This window comes from Ceratotherium simum, chromosome 12 (assembly GCF_057802395.1).
Source record: "Ceratotherium simum simum isolate JZ-2026a chromosome 12, ASM5780239v1, whole genome shotgun sequence".
NCBI lineage: Eukaryota > Metazoa > Chordata > Mammalia > Perissodactyla > Rhinocerotidae > Ceratotherium > Ceratotherium simum.
In genome coordinates, this window is record NC_141911.1 from 53097327 (window position 1) to 53120269 (window position 22943).

The following is a 22943-nucleotide window of genomic DNA, read 5'->3' on the forward strand; positions in this document are numbered from 1 at the left end:
AGAAGTCATTAGAAATGTTTTCCCTGGAGTCTTCTGGAGCAATAATTTTCAGTTATCTTTCAAGGTCTGGACTACCTTTTAACTATATTCTGTAGTTTTGTCTTTAATTGCTATCTTAATGCAAATGTTCACTCTAGAATTTTTTGGTGTTTCCTAGTCCTTGTTGGAAGTTCCCTTAAGAAACTTGAAAATTGTCATTTGTAATCTATTGCAGTGACCACAGCCCATAAATTCACATTATAGCTGAAAAATCTACTCTGTATAATTGGAATCTGTTACAGTCAGAAATAGTCTACTGATCTGAGCACATCAAAAATTGAGATCTCAGTTCTAGTCACAGATCCATGGCTAATTTATTGTTTGTTCAGAAAAAAATTAGTATCTTTGACCTTTTGTTCTCCAAAATGTTAATAAAAGTAATTTCTTCGCTCACAGCAGGTTGAAAACCCAATTGATTTTAACTGCTAACTTGAGATTCTGATAAAAGGAGTTGTAATTTGTAAGTGCTAGGGGTTTTTGGGTTTTGTTTTTCATTTTTCTGAACTTTTCAGAGGTTGATTGATTGTTTTACTGCTTTCCTAAGCTTCTTTGTGTTGACCTTAGAGAAAAAGTCTGTGGTTGTAGATTTTCGTTTCTGTTATTTTAGTACCTTTCTGTGCTATGAAAATAAATGCTAGTGACCTGAAACAATGAAATCTGAATGAGTGAGTTTCACTTCCTAGTAAACACTGAATCTGGACCCAGACTGACGGAGTTAAAACTCTGTCTTTACCAACAACTAGATGAATAACCTTGGGCATGTTCCTTACCCTCTCTGTACTTCAATTTCCCCATCTGTAAAATACATATAATGATATAACCTACCTCATAGGCTATATGATATAACCTTATATCCTACCTTATAGGTTAATGATACAACCTATCTTATACCATTGTTGAAGATATTGAGGATTATGTTTTCTTTAACATATTTAAAGTACCTAGCACAAAGAATGTTCTTACAAGTGCTGTTATCACTGTTGTTACTAGAAGGAACTTGGCCCAATTTTAGTAAGTTGACAGAAAGGATTCTTATAAGATTTGGCTGTAGAGTGTATAGAAGTGCCTTTATGAGAATAAGAATGGTAGTAATATATCTTTTATGTTATAAAATATGGAAACCTGTGAACTACGAAGCTGATGATCTGAATCTGCTTCACTATAATTCCATTCCTGACACCAATGTGACTTTTCAGAGCCTAATGGTTGCTGGGGCTGCTAGACTGTTGAATGCATGTGACACCTTTAGTTACAAGGCTTTTTCTGACGTGGGTGGGTGTGAAGCCTGGAGGTGAATGTCAGAGAGCCTTGACTGAGAACTGGAACTCACAGAGTCCTAAACAAATCTTGCCCTGTTGAGACCCATGGACTCTTGACAGATGAAGTTGGCATAAGCCCTTCATGAGGCCATCTGCTTTGCCTGGCCTCCCAAAAGGCATGGTGAAGTGAAAGGATGAACTGATGCTAGAAAAGAGCTGAGTGTCCTGTGCCTCTGTGGGAGAGGTAGAGACTGCTTCATCTTCTACCACAAATGTATTAGCTGAAGTAAGATGGAAGGAATAATGTCATGTATATAAATCATTACATTAAACTATGAGAGAACTGAATTCCATTAAAGGGCAGAGACTTGCAGATTTTGATTAAAAAGCAAGGCTCAGTAATATGTTATTTTAGAAAACATCTAAAACTAAGGTGAACTAAATGAACTAGAACAAAGATCTCAAGAAAGGAAAGATGAAGAGGATTTGTTTTAAATTTAAAATAAAAGTTTTAGTGGAGAATATTAGCAACTGTGAACGAAAAGAAAGCAGGAGTGACTATCACACAAGTTAGAGTTTAATGGTAAAAGCAGTGAACAGAATAAAGAGGGACCTTATGTCATGAAAAATGGCACCATTTTGAAAAAGATGCAACATTAATAAACCTAAATGCAGCAAATAATAGGACAGCTAAATATGTGATGCGAAAGCTAGGAAATGCAAGGGTGATTTGATGAAGGTCATTATTTTTGGACATCAGCATCTCATCTCCCTTCCATGTTTGGGGAATTCCCCAGGTTATAGTTCTTCATAGGAGACCAATTCTGTGGTGACTTTTTGGGCATGTTCCTTGCTACAAAGCTTCAAACTTCATTTTCTCGCTCTCCCAGTGAGTCTGTGAACTTACCAATATCCTTTTTAATAAACCGTTTTTCTGCTTAAATTAGGGTTGGCTTCTGCTGCTGGCAACTAAGAACCCTGACTAAAATGGTGGTAGACCTTAACTTACTTCATTCAGAATTAAGATCTGTCAAATAACAACAACAAAAATGTTTAAAGAATAGAGGAATTAAAATGTAAGCTGAGTTCTTTCAATCCCCAAAGCTGAGAGAGTGTGACATGTGCTGGAGCAGGGAAGCTTCCTCCTGGTACTTCCGTGTTTGGGGGTGGGTAGCAGGAGTGGGGAGAGATAGAGAAGGCTTCTCCTGCCACCACTTAGAACAAAGAAATTCCTGAAAATAACAAAGAAAAGTATGAAATGTAAGGGAAAAGTTGTCTTACCAGACCATATCAGAACATGTTATAAAGCCACTATTATCAAATTAAAAGACTTGGGCATAGAATAGACAAATAGATCAATGAAACGTGATAATCTGTAAGTAAACTATGATATTTGCATATTTTAGGTATGATAAAGGAATTATTTCAATTCATCAGTTACTGATGGTACTCATACAACTGGCCGTCAATTTGGAGGAAAGTTAAATTGGACTCCTCTTTTATAGCACATTCAGAAGTAAATTCCAGATGGATTAAAGATTTACGGTAAAAATATTAAAGGCATAGCAATCTTTTGAGGAAATCTAGGAGATTACATTAACAATTTATGGATGAGGGAGATCATCTTTATAAAAACTGAAATCCCAGAAGTTGAAAAAATATAGTCAAATTTAGCTGTATTAAAATGAAAAGTTTTAGAGTGGTAAAGATTCCCTAAATAGAGTCAATAGGCAACAACAACAAAAAAGTAGATTTGGGGAAAATATTTGCAGCATACAGGACAGACCAAGGGTTAATATCTTAATATTCAAAGAGTTCTTATAAAAGAACAAGCAAAGTGAATAACCCATCAGAAAAAATGGGCAGAGGATATGAAGAGGAAATTCAAAGAGGACAATTCACATGGCTAACAAACTTTAAAAATATGCTTAAACTCTCCAGTAATCAGGGAACTAAAAATTAATGGTGAAATGAAGTAATATCTATGGGACTAGGAAAAGAAAGAGCTTTTGAATGTGTTGCTTGAAGGAATTTCTACAATAAATTATTGAATGAGAAATGCAAGTGCAGAAAAGGGTGTATACTATGATCTTCATTTTTATAACACAAAAAATTACGTTTAAAACCTATGGATAGCTGTGTATATATTTTGCATGTGTATTTATGTACATACGTGTGTATATTTATATGTATATGATTTTGTGAACATGGAGAAAAATATTCAAAGATATACATTAGTAAGTTAACATGGATTACCTGGGTAGAGAGTAGGAAAGTGGAACTAAGCAAAAAAGGAAAAGAAAAAAAAAAAGACCATATAGTAAACAGAAAGAACAACTCATTTTTTAAGAATTTGCTGTATAACATTGTCATATAACTATATAATACGCTGTGATACTGTAGAAAGTGTAACATCATTAGAGTCAGAATATCTAGGCTCAGTCTCAGCCCCACTGCTCGTTAGCCATATGGCCTTAATCAAATGTTTAACCTTTCTGGGTCTGTTTGTTGTTCTTTAAAATGAAAATAATGAAACCTAGTTTACAGAACTTTTGTGTGGATCAAATGAGAAAACACGTGTGAAAGTAACTGGAATAATGCTTGTCTTGTAATAGATGCTCAGTAAATCTCCTGTCTCCCTCCTTCCCTTTGAAAATATTTAACTTTCACAATGTGATGATTAATTTTTAGATTATGTGTGGCAATCCAAGAAGCCACCCAATTAAGAGCAGAAAAAACACATTTGGAAAAACATACCAGAGATTTACAAGCAAAGTGCAATGAATTAGAAAATGAGAAATATGAAGCTATTGTAAGAGCCAGAAATAGCATGCAACTCTTAGAAGAAGCTAACCTTCAAAAAAATCAGGTAAGAAAACTATTGAAAAAGTTTATAAATGATAAAATAACCAAACGTTCCCCCTCATGACATAATAGTATAACTACAGAGTAAACACTTGAAAATATTGCTATGCTCTCCATTAATAGACATACTACTTTCTTAATGGTAAGACTTAATATCATAAAATATGATAAAATGTCAACCTCTCCCAAGACTTTCATATCAGACTTTTCTTGTGTCTCCAATTCTCATGTAACTAATCTTCATCCCCTTTAGTCTCACACTTTTAAAAAATCTGTTATAGCACTTTGCTGCCGTACACCCTATAGTTTCTCCGGTTGAATCAGATGAATCTTATTAATCTTTATTTCCCTTTCATCACCTACACAATTACTCTAATAGAGCAGAAGCTTAATTGACAGGAATTAAATTTAGCTGTAAAGATTTATTAGCTGGAGCCTTCATGTCACTGTTTTTTTTTTTTTTTTTATTTTAGCCCTATAACAATTGTGATTCCTATGCTATCAAATATCATAGTTTTTGTGTTTTGCCACTTCCATATGAATGGTATATAATTTATAGAAGTCACAAAGTAGACTTGTTTTTAATGTTACTGCCTCCCTTATGTAGAGATCATTAAATCATTACTTCATTTAGCCAACATTTATTGAATACCTAGTATATGCATAATACTCTGCTGGGAAATATGGGGAGTACAAAGGAAATACGTTTATTTATCTTTCCTTTTTTACATGGTAGAGAATTTTCCAAGAGAGCTATTAAAAACAAAACAAGCAATAAGTTGCATATTAAGAAGCTAATAAGAAATAAAAAAGAAATAATTATCCATATCTAAACTGTGGGAATGCTAAGGTGCTTATCATGCCTTTTGGCTAATATTCCCATCTGTGATCTGAATACTGTCTCTTAGCATGGTTGATAAAAGTAGACATAAAATGCTTGGGAATTGCTCTAAACGCCTAAGTTAGCCTGAAAAATTAAGAGCAGGGCAAAATTATTTTTCTCTCCCCTCTGAAGCCTAGTCGTATGAGCATTTTTAACATCGGGTCACTAAAGATGAACATTTCGTTTAGAGCACAATGGACAGAGAAGGGAGCAGTGACACTCATTACCTAGCCCTCAAATCTTCTTACCCAAGTCCTAAGTCAACAGACCCTTACAGAGGCTGTTTATGGCTCCAGTATTAAGTTCCCTTTTGACTCTGCTTAATGGCTAGAGGGTTCCCACCTTTAGTTGCTTGTTCCAAGAAGTCAAGCATTCTCTCAACTGATGATGCAAACAGGCAAGAAGCACAGCCTAGCATAGTTCTCTTATGATGCTTCCCTCTTTCCTCATTGTCCCATTCTCCTCCACAAGGTTGTTACATCAAAACGGCTGTTACTTCTCACTAGCTTACCTGTTTAAGCAGGAAGAAATTTATTAAACAGTTTAAAAAAAATAGAGATGGGAATGTGTATGATATCTTTGGAAGATAGTGGGATCAGAGCACAGGGCCACTTATTATGTGATGACAAAAAAAAGATTCAATCAGGCCTAAAATCGGAGGAGTTCCAGGCTCAGAAAGATATTTGAACTAGAGATGTAAATTTGGAAATTGTCAGCATATAAATGATTTTTAAAACCATGAGATTGGATTAGACCATCAAGGGATGGGTGTAGATAGACAAAAAGACTGAGGACTAAGTCTTGTGTAGTCTGGTATTAAAGAGGTTCAGGAGAAGAGGAAGAAACAGCAATGCATACTGAAAAGGAATGATCAGTGAGTTAGAAAAACCAATTCAGTGGTGTGCTAAAAGCCAAATAAAGAAAGTAAAACAAGGAAAAGAAAGCAATCAATTATCTCAAGTGCTGCTGACAGATCAAATAAAATAATTACTCAAAATTGACTCCTGGGTTATCAATATGGAGACCATGGATGGTGAAAGCCTGATTGGAGTGAGTGTAAGAGAGAGAAAGTATTGGAGACGAGCGAGTGCAGACTTTAGAGGAGTTTTGCTCCATGGGGAAGCAAAGAAATGGGGTGTGGCTGACAACAGAACTAGGATTACAAGAATAATTTTTAGGTGGGAGATGAAAGTGATTGGATGGATGGAAACATCAAGGAGATGAAGTAGGTGGTCTACAGTGATCAAGGTGTGAGATGACAAGGGACATAATTTGAATAATTTTTTTTAATATTTGAATAATGTAATTGCCAAATAATGGAAAGAAGGGGAAATCCAAGGAATTTTTCCAAGAATATAGTAGCTAGACTTGATGAGTTATTTTGTATAGGGACTAAAGGAGAAGGAAAATTCAAAAATGATTCTAAGATTTCCAGCTATAGAGATTAGAAGAGTGATGACACTGGCTGAAATAAATACTAAAGAAAAAGAATTAATTTTTAGTTAGGACAAGGTCAGATGAGGAGGTTAGGGAAAATAAATATCATTTATAACTTAGGCAAGATCTCCAAGTGGAGATGTCCAGAAGTTTAGAATAAGATGTTTGCTTTCAAGAAAGTGATTAGTTTTTTACCCATATATTATGGGCAGGATAGGTTTTTACCCATTTATTATGTTATCTAACCCATTTATTATGTTATCTTTATTAATAATGATATGATCTATAATAACATCAAGTGATTATTTTCTGAAGGCTCTGCTTGAGGAGAAGCAAAAAGAAGAAGATATAGAGAAAATGAAAGAAACCATTTCTCGGCTTGTGCAAGATGCCACCATAAGAACCAGGAAGGAGGTAAAGAGTTTTTAATTTAAAATTCAAAATTTTACAAAATTTCACAGCTTAAGACTAAATACTACTTAAGTTTTTGCCTGGTGGACCTAGCTAATTAACTATCAGCTAACTGCATCAATTATGTTAAATTTCAAATAAAAATCATCTCAGGAAAATAGTTCCTACTATTTGAGCTAGAGTGGGATAGAAGTGGAGGGTAGGGGAAGTGGAGACGAGAGGGATTTAGGCTAGGAATATAGTGAAGATTAACACACCTGAAGTATAAAGTTAAAAAGAAGGGTCAAAAAGGAACTTAGAATGCATAACAAGCAGGAGAAGAAAACCTACTGTTGTTTGCAGTATCTTAGAGCATCTTGGGACTGGAGGACTGGAGAAATCTGGTTTAACCTCCTGGTTTATTGGTAAAGAAACTGAAACCCGTGAGAGGTATTGACTTGCTCAAAGTTATGTACTAATTAAAGCCAAGACTTAGACCCATGCCTTCTTGCTGTACTGAGCCCAGCATTGTTTCAGTCGCATCATGCTGAGACATACACAATTTGTGAATTGTGTTATTTGCAATTCTATTATCAAAACTAAATCTAATATTTTTGTATTCAAGTAATGAGTTGTTCCTTGGTTTGAATTGTGAGGCTTGAAAGTTAAAACTATCTTGGAAATGTAAGTTTGCTTTCATATAAAGAGACAGGGAAGACATACATATATTTACCTTTTCCTCTGATGTGGATATGGATCAATTCATGTGTGTGTGGTAAAGTTTGCAAGTGTAGAGTTTAGGAAGAAGAAACCACAAAAGCCCATTTTAAAGATGAAGAAACTGAAATACGGTGTAGTTAAGAAATTTGCTTAGGGTTCTACCTCTAGGAAGTAGCAGAACTGGGATACAAATGCAAGTCTGTTGATTCTTGAGCTCTACTCTTAATCACTATGAGAAATTGTTTCCCATTAATTGTATTTTTTTTTATTTTTAGAAATTTTCAAACCCATAAAAAGGTTGAAAGAGCTGTACAGTGAACACTTATTTACCCCTCACCCAGATAACTCTTAATGTCTTGCCACACCCATTCCATCTCTCTCTATATATGTACACACTCTTCCCCTTGGCAAACATTTCATTTGGACATAGACTGGCAGCATCATGACACGTCACTCCTAAATGTCTGAGCATCTGTTTCCCCAGAAAAAGGGGAACTTTTTTACAAAAGCACTTTGCTTACTACACAAGCACACCATTATTACCATACCTTAAAAAAAAAATCAACATTACTTCAATCCACACTCAGCTTTCCCTAAAATGTCCTATATAGCTCTTTGATTTTTTAAATCCAAGATCCAATCCACATTTATGCATCATTGCATTTAACTGCTATGTCTGTAGTCTCCTTCAATTTAACCCAGTCCCTTGTCTTCCTTTGTATACGACAAAGAATCCTTTGTAGAACCCAGGCCAATTGCCCTTGAGAATATTCCATATCTGGATTCATGTGACTGTTTCTTTGATTAGATTCAGGTCATTTCTGGCACTGATACGTATATGTATCTCCTATTTCATCATATGAAGAATCTATAATGTCGGATTGTGCACTGGCGATGCTAAGCCTTACCACATGGTTAAGGTGGTAAGACCAGATCTCTCCATTGGATACTGTATAAGTAATTGTGAGAGATACTTGAAGACCATGCATGTATCCTTTTCCACCAAAATCTTTTGTCCAGTGGTTTTAGCATCCATTGATTATCCTTGCCTGAAATAAATATTATATAGAGTGATTAAAAATGATTATATCCTAATTCTATCGTTCTTTCTATACATTTATTAGCTGTCATTTCTTAGTAAAGAAGAGTTCTCTTCCTTTTTTTAATATCACTATGGATTTGTGGATATTTTTTATTTTTTTATGTTATGATCCATTATCATCAGTCTTCTTTTTTATTCTCAAATTGTCTCTCTAGCTTTCTTGCATAAATGATGTTCCTCTCTCATCTTGTACTTTCCCTACCTCAGACCTTGTAATTTTTTAATTTGGTATTTTTGTTAGAGATATGAATTAGCAAAAGCAGAAATTCCTGTTTTCATTTTTACTGTAGTGTTTACATTAAAATGCTTTCCTAGATATTCATAAAGACTACCTATGAACTGATTAACATAAATGATTGGAAACTAATACTCCTTTCCTTTCAAATGAGCTCCTATAGGATAGTTGGATACACTGTATATTCCTCCACTGGATGAAATACAGGTGTTAACAGGTGTTAACTTTTTTCTTACCTATATTTTTCTGTGGGCAGTATTATTTCTCTTCTAGGTAGACTAAAGTAAACTGGTTTTAAAAAGCTCGTCAGTTAAAAAAAATAAAGCTAACATGCTTGGTTTTCTCCCAAGCAAGTAAGTGGTAGAGTTTTCCTTCCTACACAGTCACATATAATGTTTCTTGCTGCAAAAGTATTTCTTAGAAATCTATTGCTTTGTCACTGTCTGGCTGAAATTAGGTGATTTCCCAAGATAAAATTTCTAGTTTGAGGCAGAATCCTAACCAAAACCTGGGTTATAATCTTGTATATCCTTTCTGTAGGAACCCCTGTCCTATTCTTGGGGTTGAGAATACTAGAACTTTTGCCGTAGTTTAAAATATTCTTGATGACATATCTTTAAAATAGATATTAATAAGTTTTGTGGCTTTTAATGATAAAAATGTTTTGTCCAAGTACTCATGGTATGAGAACTCCTCTAATTGATTTTCTAATCCTGAAATAAATTCACATTGATTTTAAAGTGGTAGAGGGTTGTCTTTTATATGAATCCTTAAGTAGTCTCAGTGTAATTTTTCAGAAGTGTTGTGATCACTATATTCAGTCCAAACCTTTCTACGAACATAAATATTCAACTGCCTCCTAAAATCTAGTTATCTCCCTGTCTTAATAGTCCTACAGACATCTGAAGCTCGACATGTCTGAAACTGAACTCCTTCTCTTACTCCCAGATCTTGCCTTTCTCATGGATTCCCTTGGATTTCCTTGTATCCAGCCTTTCCCTACTATTCCGACACTTTACTCAAGAAGTATCTATTGAGTACTTCCTATGTACTAAGCATTTTGCTGGGTCCCTGCCCTCTCTGAGTTACACAGTATTGCCAAATTGATTTTTTTAAGTAAATCTTTTTATTATTATTATTAAAAAATAATACATGTTCATTATAAAAAGAAATGGAAAATATGTAAAAGAAAATTAAAATCATTTACAATTCCACAACCCAGAGATAAACACTATTTTTAGTGTTATCCTCTGAATTTTCATTTAACCCCAAATTATCAATGATGTGGTGTAGTTATCTGTGAAACAAAACATTCTGGAGATATATACACCAACCTGTGAATAGTGCTAAGCCTAGAAGTTAGAATAATGAGGAACTTTTCACTTTCTATGTAATATAATTCTACAGTGTTTGGAATTTCAAAGACTAGAATTATTTTTGTAAACAAACCATATATATATATATGTATCTGATAGAATGTGTAATATATATTTCCTTATATCCATTTATATTTTTAAAATAGATTTTAAATGTTTTAATTTGAAAATTTTCAGCTCTATTGGTGATAGCTGCCCCATTTATTACAATTTGACATGTCCTCCAAATATGTAGAATTTACCTGTTAAATTGGGGATAACTTATGTCTAATGACTTTACAAGTATCAATTTTTATTATCTGAAATAAATATAATGAACAAATTGTCACATGTTCTGGCTGTAAAATTGAATTAAATATGACAATAGCTTATTTCTTTAAAATATAGAAATAGCTATTTCTCAGATATCTCTCAAACAAGTAAAATTTAATTAGTGAAAAAAACATTGTTTTCTTAACTTTTGATTTTCAATCATGGCTTAAAGTTGGTGATCAAAATTATATTCATCCGGTTAATCTATATTAGCATCATCATTGGCCTTTTCTATTCCTATTTGTTGTTAATTTACCTTACTATTTGGTTTATAAATATCCTTACTATCCATAAAATTATAGAAGAAAATGTTTACATAAAGAAAGTGAGGTTAGAGTGAGAGAGGATTTTAGTCCCTTATGGACTTCTGAACCCCAACCACATTAAACCACCTCCCAGATATGTATATTTGCTCACATAACAAGGTTTACATTGTGCTTTATCAGATACCAACCCCATAAAATTCCCTATGACCTTTGGAGCATAGAAATTTACTAATGATATACCATCAGTGTCAATAGTCCTACACAATCTTTTAAAAAAGTATGAATAGATTAATTCACTGAATTTGTCATTACTGTAAAAATATTTCAAAATATACGTACTACTATCGTCATAAACCCTCATGTTAGCTGCATCATTTCTAAGATACTAAAAAAAAAAACACTTTTTAAAAAAATAATGTGAAAGACAGACAGATATGAGTGGGCTGATAAGAACCAAAAGTTTTATGTTCTAGGAACCCTCGTGACTTAATTTCTCTGTGCCTTTATCTTCCTCATCTGTAGTCGGGATAATAACTACTTCATCAGATTATTGTGAGAATTAATGAGATATTAACCCATAAAGCACTCTGAGCAATTCCTAACACATTAAACCTCAATAAATGCAAACTGTGATTGTCACTGAACCAAAATAGGATAGATTGATCCTTAATATATTTATTCACGGCAAAAGTCTACCCAAATTATAATCTAAAATAGAGCTAAAATAGACCCACATAAAATATGTTTGGCAAGACTTCAAAAATATAACTTGTATTAATTAACCAAATAAAGTTTGTGACAGTGTTGTAAATGTTCTAAAGAAGGTTTACATCATGTTTTAGAAATAATCCATTTTATAAGAGCCTAGAAAATATCCAAAAACCTTTGGATCATAAATGTTTACTGATGATATGTCATTGGTATCAGTATTCCTCGTGGTCTTTTTAAAAGGCATGAGTAGATATTAGGAAAAAATATTGTCATAGGAACCATCCTGATGAGATGTGACTAATTCTTCAAAATACTCTGTGCACATAAATTGTACTATTTCTGAATGTATTTAAATGTTAATTCAAATAAATGTTTTCCCTACAAAGTACTTTACTTAGCACTGAAATATGATGTGCAATATAAAAATATTCTATTTATAAAACAAAAGTGCCTTAAAAGTTATTAATTATATTTTTAGTGTGTAATTCAGTTTTTCTCTTGGTTTGCTCTATGGCATCAGTTCTCAAAGTGTACAGGGAGTGCAAGATTACACCTACTTTTGTAATTATAATAAAACACTGTTTGCTTTTTTCACACTCATTCTCTCATGAGTGTACACTATTGTTTTCCAGAGGCTGATGATATACAAAACACAACAGATTGAACACAGAAGTAGATATGAGAATCTAGCTGTCTTCTATTGAACCAGACATTAAGGAAATTTGCAAAAATGTAAAATAATACTATTCTTTTAAAAAAAATTTAATTTTGGAAAATATACTTATTTTTCATAAAAATATATTATTTATGTTAACCGTAATGACTTTAGTTATTGTTATTTATAAAGGGATTAATAAGTAAATATTTTGAAATTTTCATTTCTAATATGGTAAATTTTAGTAGAAAAACCCATTATAAACAAAGATCTTTGTTTTTATAGTGTAAAAGGATCCTGAGACCAAAAAGTTTGACAACCACTGTTCTTTAGGATATATCATCCTATTTACTCTCCTTCCACTGTCATGATAAATTCTTGATTCGTTAATACATTGTGTGTGTATTTATCTGTTATGCCCTAAAAGTTACGATTTTATTTTTTATCAAATTATTATCCTAAACGTTTTTATTGGATATTAATCATTTTTATTGTAGACCTAGATAATTCATAAATATCTTAATTTACAGGTTACAAACACAAGAAAACAATATAATGTACAGATTTCTCGACTAACAGAAGAACTTTCAGCCCTTCAAATGGTATGTTGGAAGACTATATTGATATTTTCTTCTGAATATTGCTTATTTTGAAGGCCAAGATACATATTATGGGGCATTCATTCATTCGAAAGATACTTATTAAGCCAGGAACTATGCTGGATGCTAGGAAAAGAGTAAAAATTAAGATAAACATTTTATCTGCACTCTTGGAACTTATGATCTAGCAGGAAAGATGGATGGCATTTATCACATTTTACTCTGATTGCCTTTTTTTGACAAAGAACACACAGGGTGTTATTGAAGCACCCAGCTGCAGCTGCTGCAATATGCTGGGTTCATCTGGGAGACCAGGGTAAAAGAAAAAGTACAGAAAGAAAAAGGAAGAAAGACAAGCTTCCCCAAAACAATGAGTACTGAAGGATGAGTAGGCAAAGAGAGGAGAGGAAAAGAGTACTGCATAACTAGAAGTGGGATTAAATATATGAATTTAACTTGAAGATTTGATGAAATGGAATTTAATAACCTTGCTTACAGGGGCATAAAATTACAAGAATTTCCAGAGGTTGGTAAGATATTTTCAGCTTCACAAACTCTTATCTTTTCTTGAATCCACATCACTTTTAATTCTTATTACAAAATTTGGCATGAATTCTGTCTCTCTCTCTCTCTCTCTTTCTCTCCTCTCCCACCCTCCGTCTTTCACCTCATGAAAATCTTGTCCTTTCCAATTAGATTCTAAGTACCTCAAAATAGCAGAGTCTTATGCCTTCTTTTATTTTCCCCATTGCCTAGTACAGCGTTTTACACAGTATGTTTTTTAATAAATGTTTATTGACTGATGTTTAGACACCTCTGAAAGAAAGATCACATCTTATCCACATTCTACAAAGTCTGTATTGTATATAATGGGACCTTAGTCATTGTATATAAGTCCTGAGAGTAATAGAACAAGAAACAGTGTTACTTTTTGTTTGTTTAATGTCTTTTGTTTTAACATTGTAGGAACATTAGGTAAAATTAATGGGATGCACTGTGGCCAATTAGTCATGTCTAATTCTTTGTTTTTTTTCAGTTTTACTTCCTCTTCTATCACCTTGCTATTTGGCTTGTTCTCTTACATGGACTGATTTAGCTATCAAAAGATTCACAGCTTTGAAGAAGGGTCCTACCCCAGTCCAGGATCATTTAATGGATTATAAATCTAGAAGGACAAGAATGTTATTTCTGTCTTGTTTTCTCAAAGGACTGTGTACTGTATAAGACCTGCAGGGACTTTAAAAATAACTCTCAGCCATGTAACAACCAGAGCTATATAAACTCACTTTATAGTAAAAAATTATCATTTCAAATTACTACAAAAGCTATTTCTTAGGATTTATAGTAAAATGATGATAATTCATAGCTAAGTGAATTTTTCTAAAGATATTAAATATTATCTGATGTCATGTTGATTCCAGGGGGAAAACCATACTGACTAATTGAAAAGTGTTTGAAATATTAAGCATTTAGAAATTTGTTTGAAGGAAGACATGGTTCAACTACTTTATTTTTTTTTTTTTTAAAGATTTTATTTATTCAGTTTTTTCCCCCCAAAGCCCCAGTAGATAGTTGTATGTCATAGGTTCACATCCTTCTAGTTGCTGTACGTGGGACTCGGCCTCGCATTGGACGGAGAAGTGGTGCCTCGGGGCGCTCCCGGGATCCGAACCCGGGCCGCCAGCATCAGAGCGCGCGCACTTAACCGCTAAGCCACGGAGCCGGCCCTCAACTACTTTAAAAAGCAGATTTTCTCAGGAAACTCAAGCTACAGTTTGAGGCATAATAACCTGATGTTGGCTATTGATTTCTTTTCTTAAGTACCAATTTTATCACCTATGCTATAAAAATGAAGTCGAGGAGGGAAGTTAAGCATGCTTCACCTAACCTAAAACTAAAGTTATGCTTGCAAGAAGGAGAAAAACTTTTATTTTAGGTTAGTGTGCAGATTTTTTCAGTAGGTTTAAGAAAAGGCCAGAGCCAGTCTATCTCAAGCCACGTAACTCCCTTTGGAGAGCAACACACACAGCCTTTATTTTCCTCCTACAAGTTATGGTTTCTTTTAAAAATATTGAAGGTTTTCATTCTGCCAAGAAGCAGAGATTGCTGTTAATCTATAGCAAATGAGGAAGAAGAGTGGTTATAAATGCCCAAATTTATACAAGGAAAATGAAACATTCATTATGATTGTTTTTTGATTCATGAACTTTTTAGAAGTCTAATTTTGAATTTCCAAATACATGGGTATTTAGACATATTTTTATTATTGATTTCTAACCTGGTTGAATAGGGGCCACAGATATAGTCTACATGATATTGATTCTTAATATTTATTGAGACTTCTTTTATGGTACATTATTGGGTTTGATTTTAGAAATACTCCATGAGTACTTGAAAAAATATCTAATATCATTTGATCATATCTTGCCCAAAAGGGCAAGGAATATTGGTGGTAATTAATAGCAAATATCCATGAAAGCCTTTTAATAGTAATTTTAAATCTTTGCTTTAGTATTATAGTGCTTTCTAATAGAATTAGTATATTTATCTATAAGAGTTTCAACTTTTCTCATTTTAACTTTATCTCAGGTTAACCAAATATTCTTTCAGCCATCATCATTTGGCACTGAAATGGTGGATTGGGTGGAGACAGATGTATAGCATATTTATAACATACCTTTCTTTATGTGCCACTTGCCAGACCCAGAAGTGTGATCCAACCTTGTTATTAATGTCTACATTAAAAATCATATAGGAATCATATCAATAAATGCAGAAAAAGCATTTGACAAAATCCAACACCTATTCATGATAAAAACTCTCAGTAAACTAGGAACAGAGGAGAACTTCCTCAACTTGAAAAGAATATGTACAAAAACCCTACAGCTGTGAAGGGCCAGCCTGGTGGCGTAGTGATTAAGTTCACACGCTCTACTTTGGCGGCCTGGGGTTTGCGGGTTCGGATACCAGGCGCAGACCTACATACCACTCATCAAGCCATGCTGTGGCAGCATCCCATGTACAAAATAGAGGAAGATGGGCACAGATGTTAGTTCAGGGCTGATCTTCCTGAGCAAAAAGAAGAAGATTGGCAATGGACATTAGCATAGGGCCAGTCTTCATCACCAAAAAGAAGAAACTTACAGCTATGAAACGGAAAGCTTTCCCACTAAAATTAGGAACAAGGCAAGGACGTCCCCTCTCACCACTGCTTTTCAGCATGATACTGGAAGTACTAGCTAATGCAATTTGATAGGAAGAAAAAGGAAATAAAGTTATACAGATTAGGAAGGAAGAAATTTGTTTGCAGATGACATAACTGTCTATGTAGAAAACCAAAAGAATCAACAAAAAAACCCTGGAACAAAAGAGTGGTTATAGGGCCTGGCCTAGTAGCATAGTGGTCAAGTTCGTACGCTCCGCTTCGGTGGCCCAGGGTTCGCAGGTTCGGATCCTGGGCACAGACCTACACACTGCTTATCAAACCATGCTGTGGCAGTGTCCCACATACAAAATAGAGGAAGATGGTGACAGATGTTAGCCCAGGGCCAGTCTTTCTCTGCAAAAAGAGGAGGATTGGCATCAGATGTTAACTCAGGGCAAATCTTCCTCACACATGTGCACATACACACGCACAAAGAATGATTATAGCAAGGTTGCGGGATACAAAGGTAATATACAAAAGTCAGTTGTTTTCCTATATACCAGCAATGAACAAGTGGAATTTTTTTTTTTTGGTGAGGAAGATTAGCCCTGAGCTAACATCTGACGCCTGACCTCCTCTTTTTGTGCTGAGGAAGATTGGCCCTGGGCTAACATCCATGCCCATCTTCTTCTACTTTATATGTGGCACCGCCGTGGCATGGCTTGACAAGTGGTGCATCGGTCTGCACCCAGGATCCGAACCTGCGAACCCCAGGCCACCGAAGCGGAGCGCGCAAGCTTAACTGCTACACCACCAGGCCAGGCCAACAAGTGGAATTTGAAATTAAAAATACAATGCCATTTACACTAGCACCCCAAAAAATTAAATACTTAGGAATGAGTCTAACAAAATATACAAGATCTGTATGAAGAAAACTCCAAAACTGATGAAAAATATCAAAGAACTAAATAAGAGAGTCCATGTTTATGGTTAGGAAGACTCAATATAGTCAAGATGTCAGATCTTCCCAACTTGATCTATAGATTCAGTGCAATCCAAATCAAAATCCCAGCAAGTTATTGTGTTGATGTTGACAAACTGATTCTAAAGTTTATATGGAGAGACAAAAGATCCAGGATAGCCAACAAAATATTGAAGGAGAAGGACAAAGTCAGAAGACTGACAATACCAGACCTCAAGTCTTACTATAAAGCTGTAGTAATCAAGACAGTGTGGTACTGGTGAAAGAACAGACAAATAGATCAATGGAACAGAATATAGAACCCAGAAATAGACCCACATAAATATAGTCAACTGATCTTTGACAAAGGAGCAAAGGCAATACAATGGAAGAAAGACAGTCTTTTTGACAATTGGTGCTAGAATAATTAGACATCTACATAAAAAAAAAATGAAGCTAGACACAGACCTTACACCCTTCACAAAAAATTAACTCAAAATGAGTCACAGACCTAAATACAAAGCACAAGGCTATAAAACTTCTAGAAGATAATATAGGAGAAAATCTAGATGATCTTGGCTTGGCACTGACCTTTCAGATACAAAACCAAACACATGATCCCTGAAAGAAAAAATTGATAAGTTGGACTTCATTAAAATTAAAATTTTCTGCTCTGCAAAAGACACTCTCAAGAGAATGAAAATTCAAACCATAGATTGGGAGAAAATATTTTCAAAAGTCATATCTGATAAAGGACTGCTATCCAAAATATACTAAGAACTCTTAAAACTCAACAGTAAGAAAACAAACAACTTGATTAAAAAATGGACCAAATTCCTTAATAGACACCTCCCCAAAGAAGTTATACAGATGGCAAATAAGCATATGAAAAGATACTCCACATCATATGTCACCAGGGAAATGAAATTAAAACAATAATGAGATACCACTCATTACACCAAATATGTGGCAGATACACCTATTACAGTGGCCAAAATCCAGAACGCTGACACCACCAAATACTGGCAAAGATGTAGAGCAACAGGAACTCTTATTCATTGCTGGTGGGAATGCAAAAATGGTATAGCCACTTTTTTTGAAGGTAGTTTGGTGGTTTCTTACAAAACTAAATATACTCTTACCATACGACCCAACAATTGCATTCCTCTGTATTTACCTGAAGAAGTTGGAAACTTATGTCCACACGAAACCTTTGCATGAATGTTTATAGCAAGTTTTTTTCATAATTGCCAAAACTTGGAAGCAACCAAGATGTCCTTTAATAGGTGAATGGGTAAATAAACTGTAGTATGTCCTGAAAGTGGAATATTATTCAGCACTAAAAAGAAATGAGCCATCAAGCCATGAAAAGACATGAAGGAAACCAAAATGCCTATTACTAAGTGAAAGAAGCTAGTCTGAATAGGCTACATACTGTATGATTCCACCTGTGTGACATTCTAGAAAAGACAAAACTGTGGAGACAGTAAAAAGATCAATGGTTACCAGAAGTTTAGGAGGAGAGAGTGATTAATAGGCATAGGTGAAGCACAGAGGATTTTTAGGACAATGAAACTACTCTGTATACTTCTGTAATGGTGGATACATGTCATTATAAATTTGTCCAAACCCATAGAGTGTACAACACCAAGAGTGAACTCTAATGTAAACTATGGACTTTCAGTGACACTACTGTGTCGATATAGGTTCATCAGTTGCAACAAATATACCACTACAGTGGGGGGTGTTGATAATAGGGAGGCTATGCATGTATGGGGGTGAGAAGTATAGGGGAAATCTGTAGTTTCAACTCAATTTTTCTGTGAACCTAAAACGGCTCTAAAAAATAGTCTATTAAAAAAATCACATGGGATTTAGGGGTGACATCAGCATCATGGCAGAGTGAGCTCTTCCCTTAGACTCTTCCACCAAGATACAATGAAAAGGACCAATAAAGGACATTCATACAACACAAAAGACATCTGAGAGACCCATGCACCCCATATGTCTGAAGGTGGAGGTGCTGGACCCCCAGGAGGAAGTGGAAAGAAGTAAGGGGATCTCCTCTCCCTCCCCCATCTCCTCTCCCTCCCCCACAGTGGCCCAGGGCACAGGACTGCATCTGTCTCTGAGAAAAGAAGGGGGAGGGGCGGCTCTCTACAAGAATGCCTTCGGTCTCCAGGTTCCCTCACAGCCCATGGGAAACCTACACACAGAGGAGGCTAAGCTATTGTGGGGGTGTCTTCATCAAGCCAGCACCCCAGGAGAGCAAATAGCAAGGGAAGCACGAGAACACCCTGGGGATCGCACATGTGAAGACAGCACCCTTCCCCCTGCCAGCCGCTCCAGCTCAGCCAGTCAGCCAGAGAGCCCATGCATACATTAGAAAAGCAGCAGCTGCAACCAAGCAAGCGAACAGGCAATCGCAGATGGGCTCTATCAGCATAGATTCCAAAGGACAGCCACAGATGCCATGGATCGCAGTGGGCTCAGAATACACAGCTCCTGACTTCCCCCGAGTGGCATCAGGCAGAATCTGCAACCAAATACTATCCTTTGGGAAGGCACAAATCCATGCCATCTAATAGTATGAAGAAATATATTAATACTTCAGTCCAGTATGAAAATGACAAGCACCCAGATATCAATCCTGAAGGCACAGAAATTTACAATCTAATTCACAGAGAATTCAAAATAACTATCATAAAAAAACTCAATGTGTTACAAGAAATTACAGATAGACAGTTCAATGAAATCAGGAACAAAATTAATGAACAGAGGGAATTCTTCATGAAAGAGAATGAAATTATAAAGAAAAACCAATCAGAAACATTGGAGATGAAAAACACAACAGATGAGATAAAGAAAAATCTGGACTCCCTGAATAACAGAGCAGATTTTATAGAGGACAGAATTAGCAGTCTGTAGTACAGAAATATAGAAATGCTTCAGATGGAGGAGGAGAGAGACCTAAGACTGAAAAGAAATCAAGAAATTCTCTGAGAAATATCCAACTCAATTAGGAAATGCAACATAAGGATTATAGGTATTCCAGAGGGAGAAGGGATGGAGAATGGAGCAGAAAGCTAGTTCAAAGAAATAATAGCTAAGAACTTCCTAAACCTGGGGAAGGAGCTGGAAATACAAGTAAATGAAGCCAATAGAACTCCTAATTATATCAATGTAAAAAGGCCTTCTCCAAGGCATATATATGGTAGTAAAACTGACAAAAGTCAATGACAAAGAAAAAACATTAAGGGCAGCAAGGCAGAAGAAAATAACTTACAAAGGAGCCCCATCAGGCTTTCAGCAGATTTCTCAGCAGATATCTTACAGGCTAGGAGAGAGTGGAATGATACACTCAAAATGCTGAAAGACAAAAACTTTCAGCCAAGAATACTCTGTCCAACGAAAATGTCTTTCAGATGTGATGGAGAAATAAAAACTTTCTGAGATAAACAAATGCTAAGGGAGTTCATTGCCATGAGACACATCCTACAAGAAGGCCGTCATACCTGAAAAAAAAAAAAAAGAAAGGGTTTACAAAGTCTTGAGCAAGGAAATCAATAGGCAAACAAAATCAGAAAATTGCAGCTCTTTATCAGAACAAGTTAGCAAACACTTAATTATAACATTAAAGATAAAGGGAAGGAAAACATCAAAAATAAATATAATCTCGTCATTTTAACCACAAACTCACAACACAAGATGGAATAAGTGGTGACAATAACTTAGAAGGGGACGAGGAAATGGATGGAATTGGCTTAGACTAAGGAAATAAGAGGCTATCAGAAAATGGACTATCTCATCTATAAGATTATTTATACAAACCTCATGGTAACCACTAAACAGATAACCAGAACAGAGACACAAATGGTAAATAAAGAGAAAACCTTCATAGAGAACTACCAAACTGAATTGGTAGTTTTGAATACATGGGACAAGAAACAAGTGAAATACAGAACAACTGGAAAATGAGTGATAAAATGGCAGCATTAAGCCCTCATATATCAATAATCACTCTAAATGTAAATGGATTAAACTCCCCAATCAGAAGACACAGAGTGGCTGGATAGATTAAAAAACAAGACCCAACAATATGTTGCCTCCAGGAAACACATCTTAGCTCTAAAGACAAACACAGGCTCAGAGTGAAGGGATGGAAGACGATACTCCAAGCTAATGGCAAACAAAGAAAGCAGGTGTTGCCAGACTTATATCAGACAAAGTAGACTTCAAGATAAAACAGGCAATGAAAGACAAAGAGGGGCAGTATATAATGATAAAAGGCACACTGCACCAAGAAGACATAACACTTATAAGTATATATGCACCGAACACAGGAGCACCAAAGTACATAAAGCAACTATTAACAAACCTAAAAGAAGATATTAACAACAACAGAATAATAGTAGGTGACCTTAAGATCCCACTTGCATCAATGGATTGATCATCCAGACAGAAAGTCAACAAGGAAATAATGGAATTAAATGAAAAACTAGACCAGACAGACTTAATAGATATATATAGAACACTCTATCCAAAAACAGCAGAATACACATTCTTCTTAAGTGCACATGGAACATTCAAGGATAGACCATATGTTGCGAAACAAGGCAAGCCTCAAAGAATTTGAGAAGATTGAAGTCATATCAAGCATCTTTTCTGACCATAATACTATGAAGCTAGAAATCAACTACAAGAAAAAAAGCTGGGAAAGTGACAAATATGTGGAGACTAAACAACGTGCTACTGAACAGCCAATGGATCATTGAAGAAATTAAAGGAAAAATCAGAAAATATCTGGAGACAAATGAAAATACACCATACCAACTCATATGGGATGCAGCGAAAGCGATCCTAAGAGGGAAATTCATAGCAATACAGGCCCACCTTAACAAACAAGAAAAACCTCAAATAAGCAATCTTAAACTACACCTAACAGAATTAGAAAAAGAAGAACAAACAAAGCCCAAAGTCAGCAGAAAGAGAGATATCATAAAAATTAGAGCAGAAATATATGAAATTCAAACCAAAAAAACAGTAAAAGGATCAATGAAACTAAGAGCTGGTTCTTTAAGAAGATAAACAAAATTGACAATCCCTTAGCCAGACTCACTAAGAAAAAAAGAGAGAAGGCTCAAATAAAATTAGAAATGAAAGAGCAGAAATCACAATAGAAACCACAGAAATACAAAGGATTATAAGAGAATACTATGAAAAACTATATGCCAACAAATTGGGCAATCTAGAAGAAATGGATAAATTCTTAGACTCATACAACCTCCCAAATCTGAATCAAGAAGAAATAGAGAATCTGAATAGACCAATCACAAGTAAAGAGATTGAAACAGTAATCAAAAACCTCCCAAAAAGCAAGTGTCTAGGACAAGATGGCTTCTCTGGAGAATTTTACCAAACATTTAAAGAAGATTTAATACCTATCCTTCTCAAACTATTACAAAAAATCGAAAAAGACAGAATGCTTCCTAACTCGTTCTATGAGGTCAACGTTACCCTGATACTAATACCAGACGAGGACAACACAAAGAAGGAAAATTATAGGCCAATATCGCTAATGAACATAGATGCAAAAATCCTCAACAAAATATTGGCACACCAAATACAGCAATTCATTAAAAGGATCATACACCATGATCAAGTGGGATTTATTCCAGGGGTGCAGGGATGGTTCAACATCCACAAATCAATCAGTGTGATACACTACATTAAAAAAATGAAGAATAAGAACCACATGATCATCTCAATAGACGCAGAGAAAGCATCTGACAAGATCCAACATCCATTTGTGATAAAAACTCTCCACAAAATGGGTATAGAAGGAAAGTATCTCAACATAATAAAAGCCACATATAAAAACCCACAACCAACATCATACTCAATGGGGAAAAACTGAAAGCCATCCTTCTGAGAACAGGAACAAGACAAGGGTGCCCACTCTCACCACTCTTACTCAACATAGTACTG

General features: G+C 35.0%; 1 protein-coding gene across 2 annotated transcripts in view; it reads left to right on the forward strand.

Annotated features, from left to right (window-relative positions):
* SCLT1 (sodium channel and clathrin linker 1) overlaps window positions 1-22943 on the forward strand; it is a 171556-nt gene that overhangs the window by 77325 nt on the left and 71288 nt on the right. For both annotated transcript variants that reach the window (XR_015553827.1, XM_004426501.3), the window contains exons 12-14: window positions 3990-4167; window positions 6799-6897; window positions 12781-12852. Coding sequence is in view for 1 of the 2 variants with exons in the window: in XM_004426501.3 (XP_004426558.1) it covers window positions 3990-4167; window positions 6799-6897; window positions 12781-12852 (349 nt within the window). In the remaining variant the exon portion in view is untranslated. The remainder of the gene's footprint in view (window positions 1-3989; window positions 4168-6798; window positions 6898-12780; window positions 12853-22943) is intronic.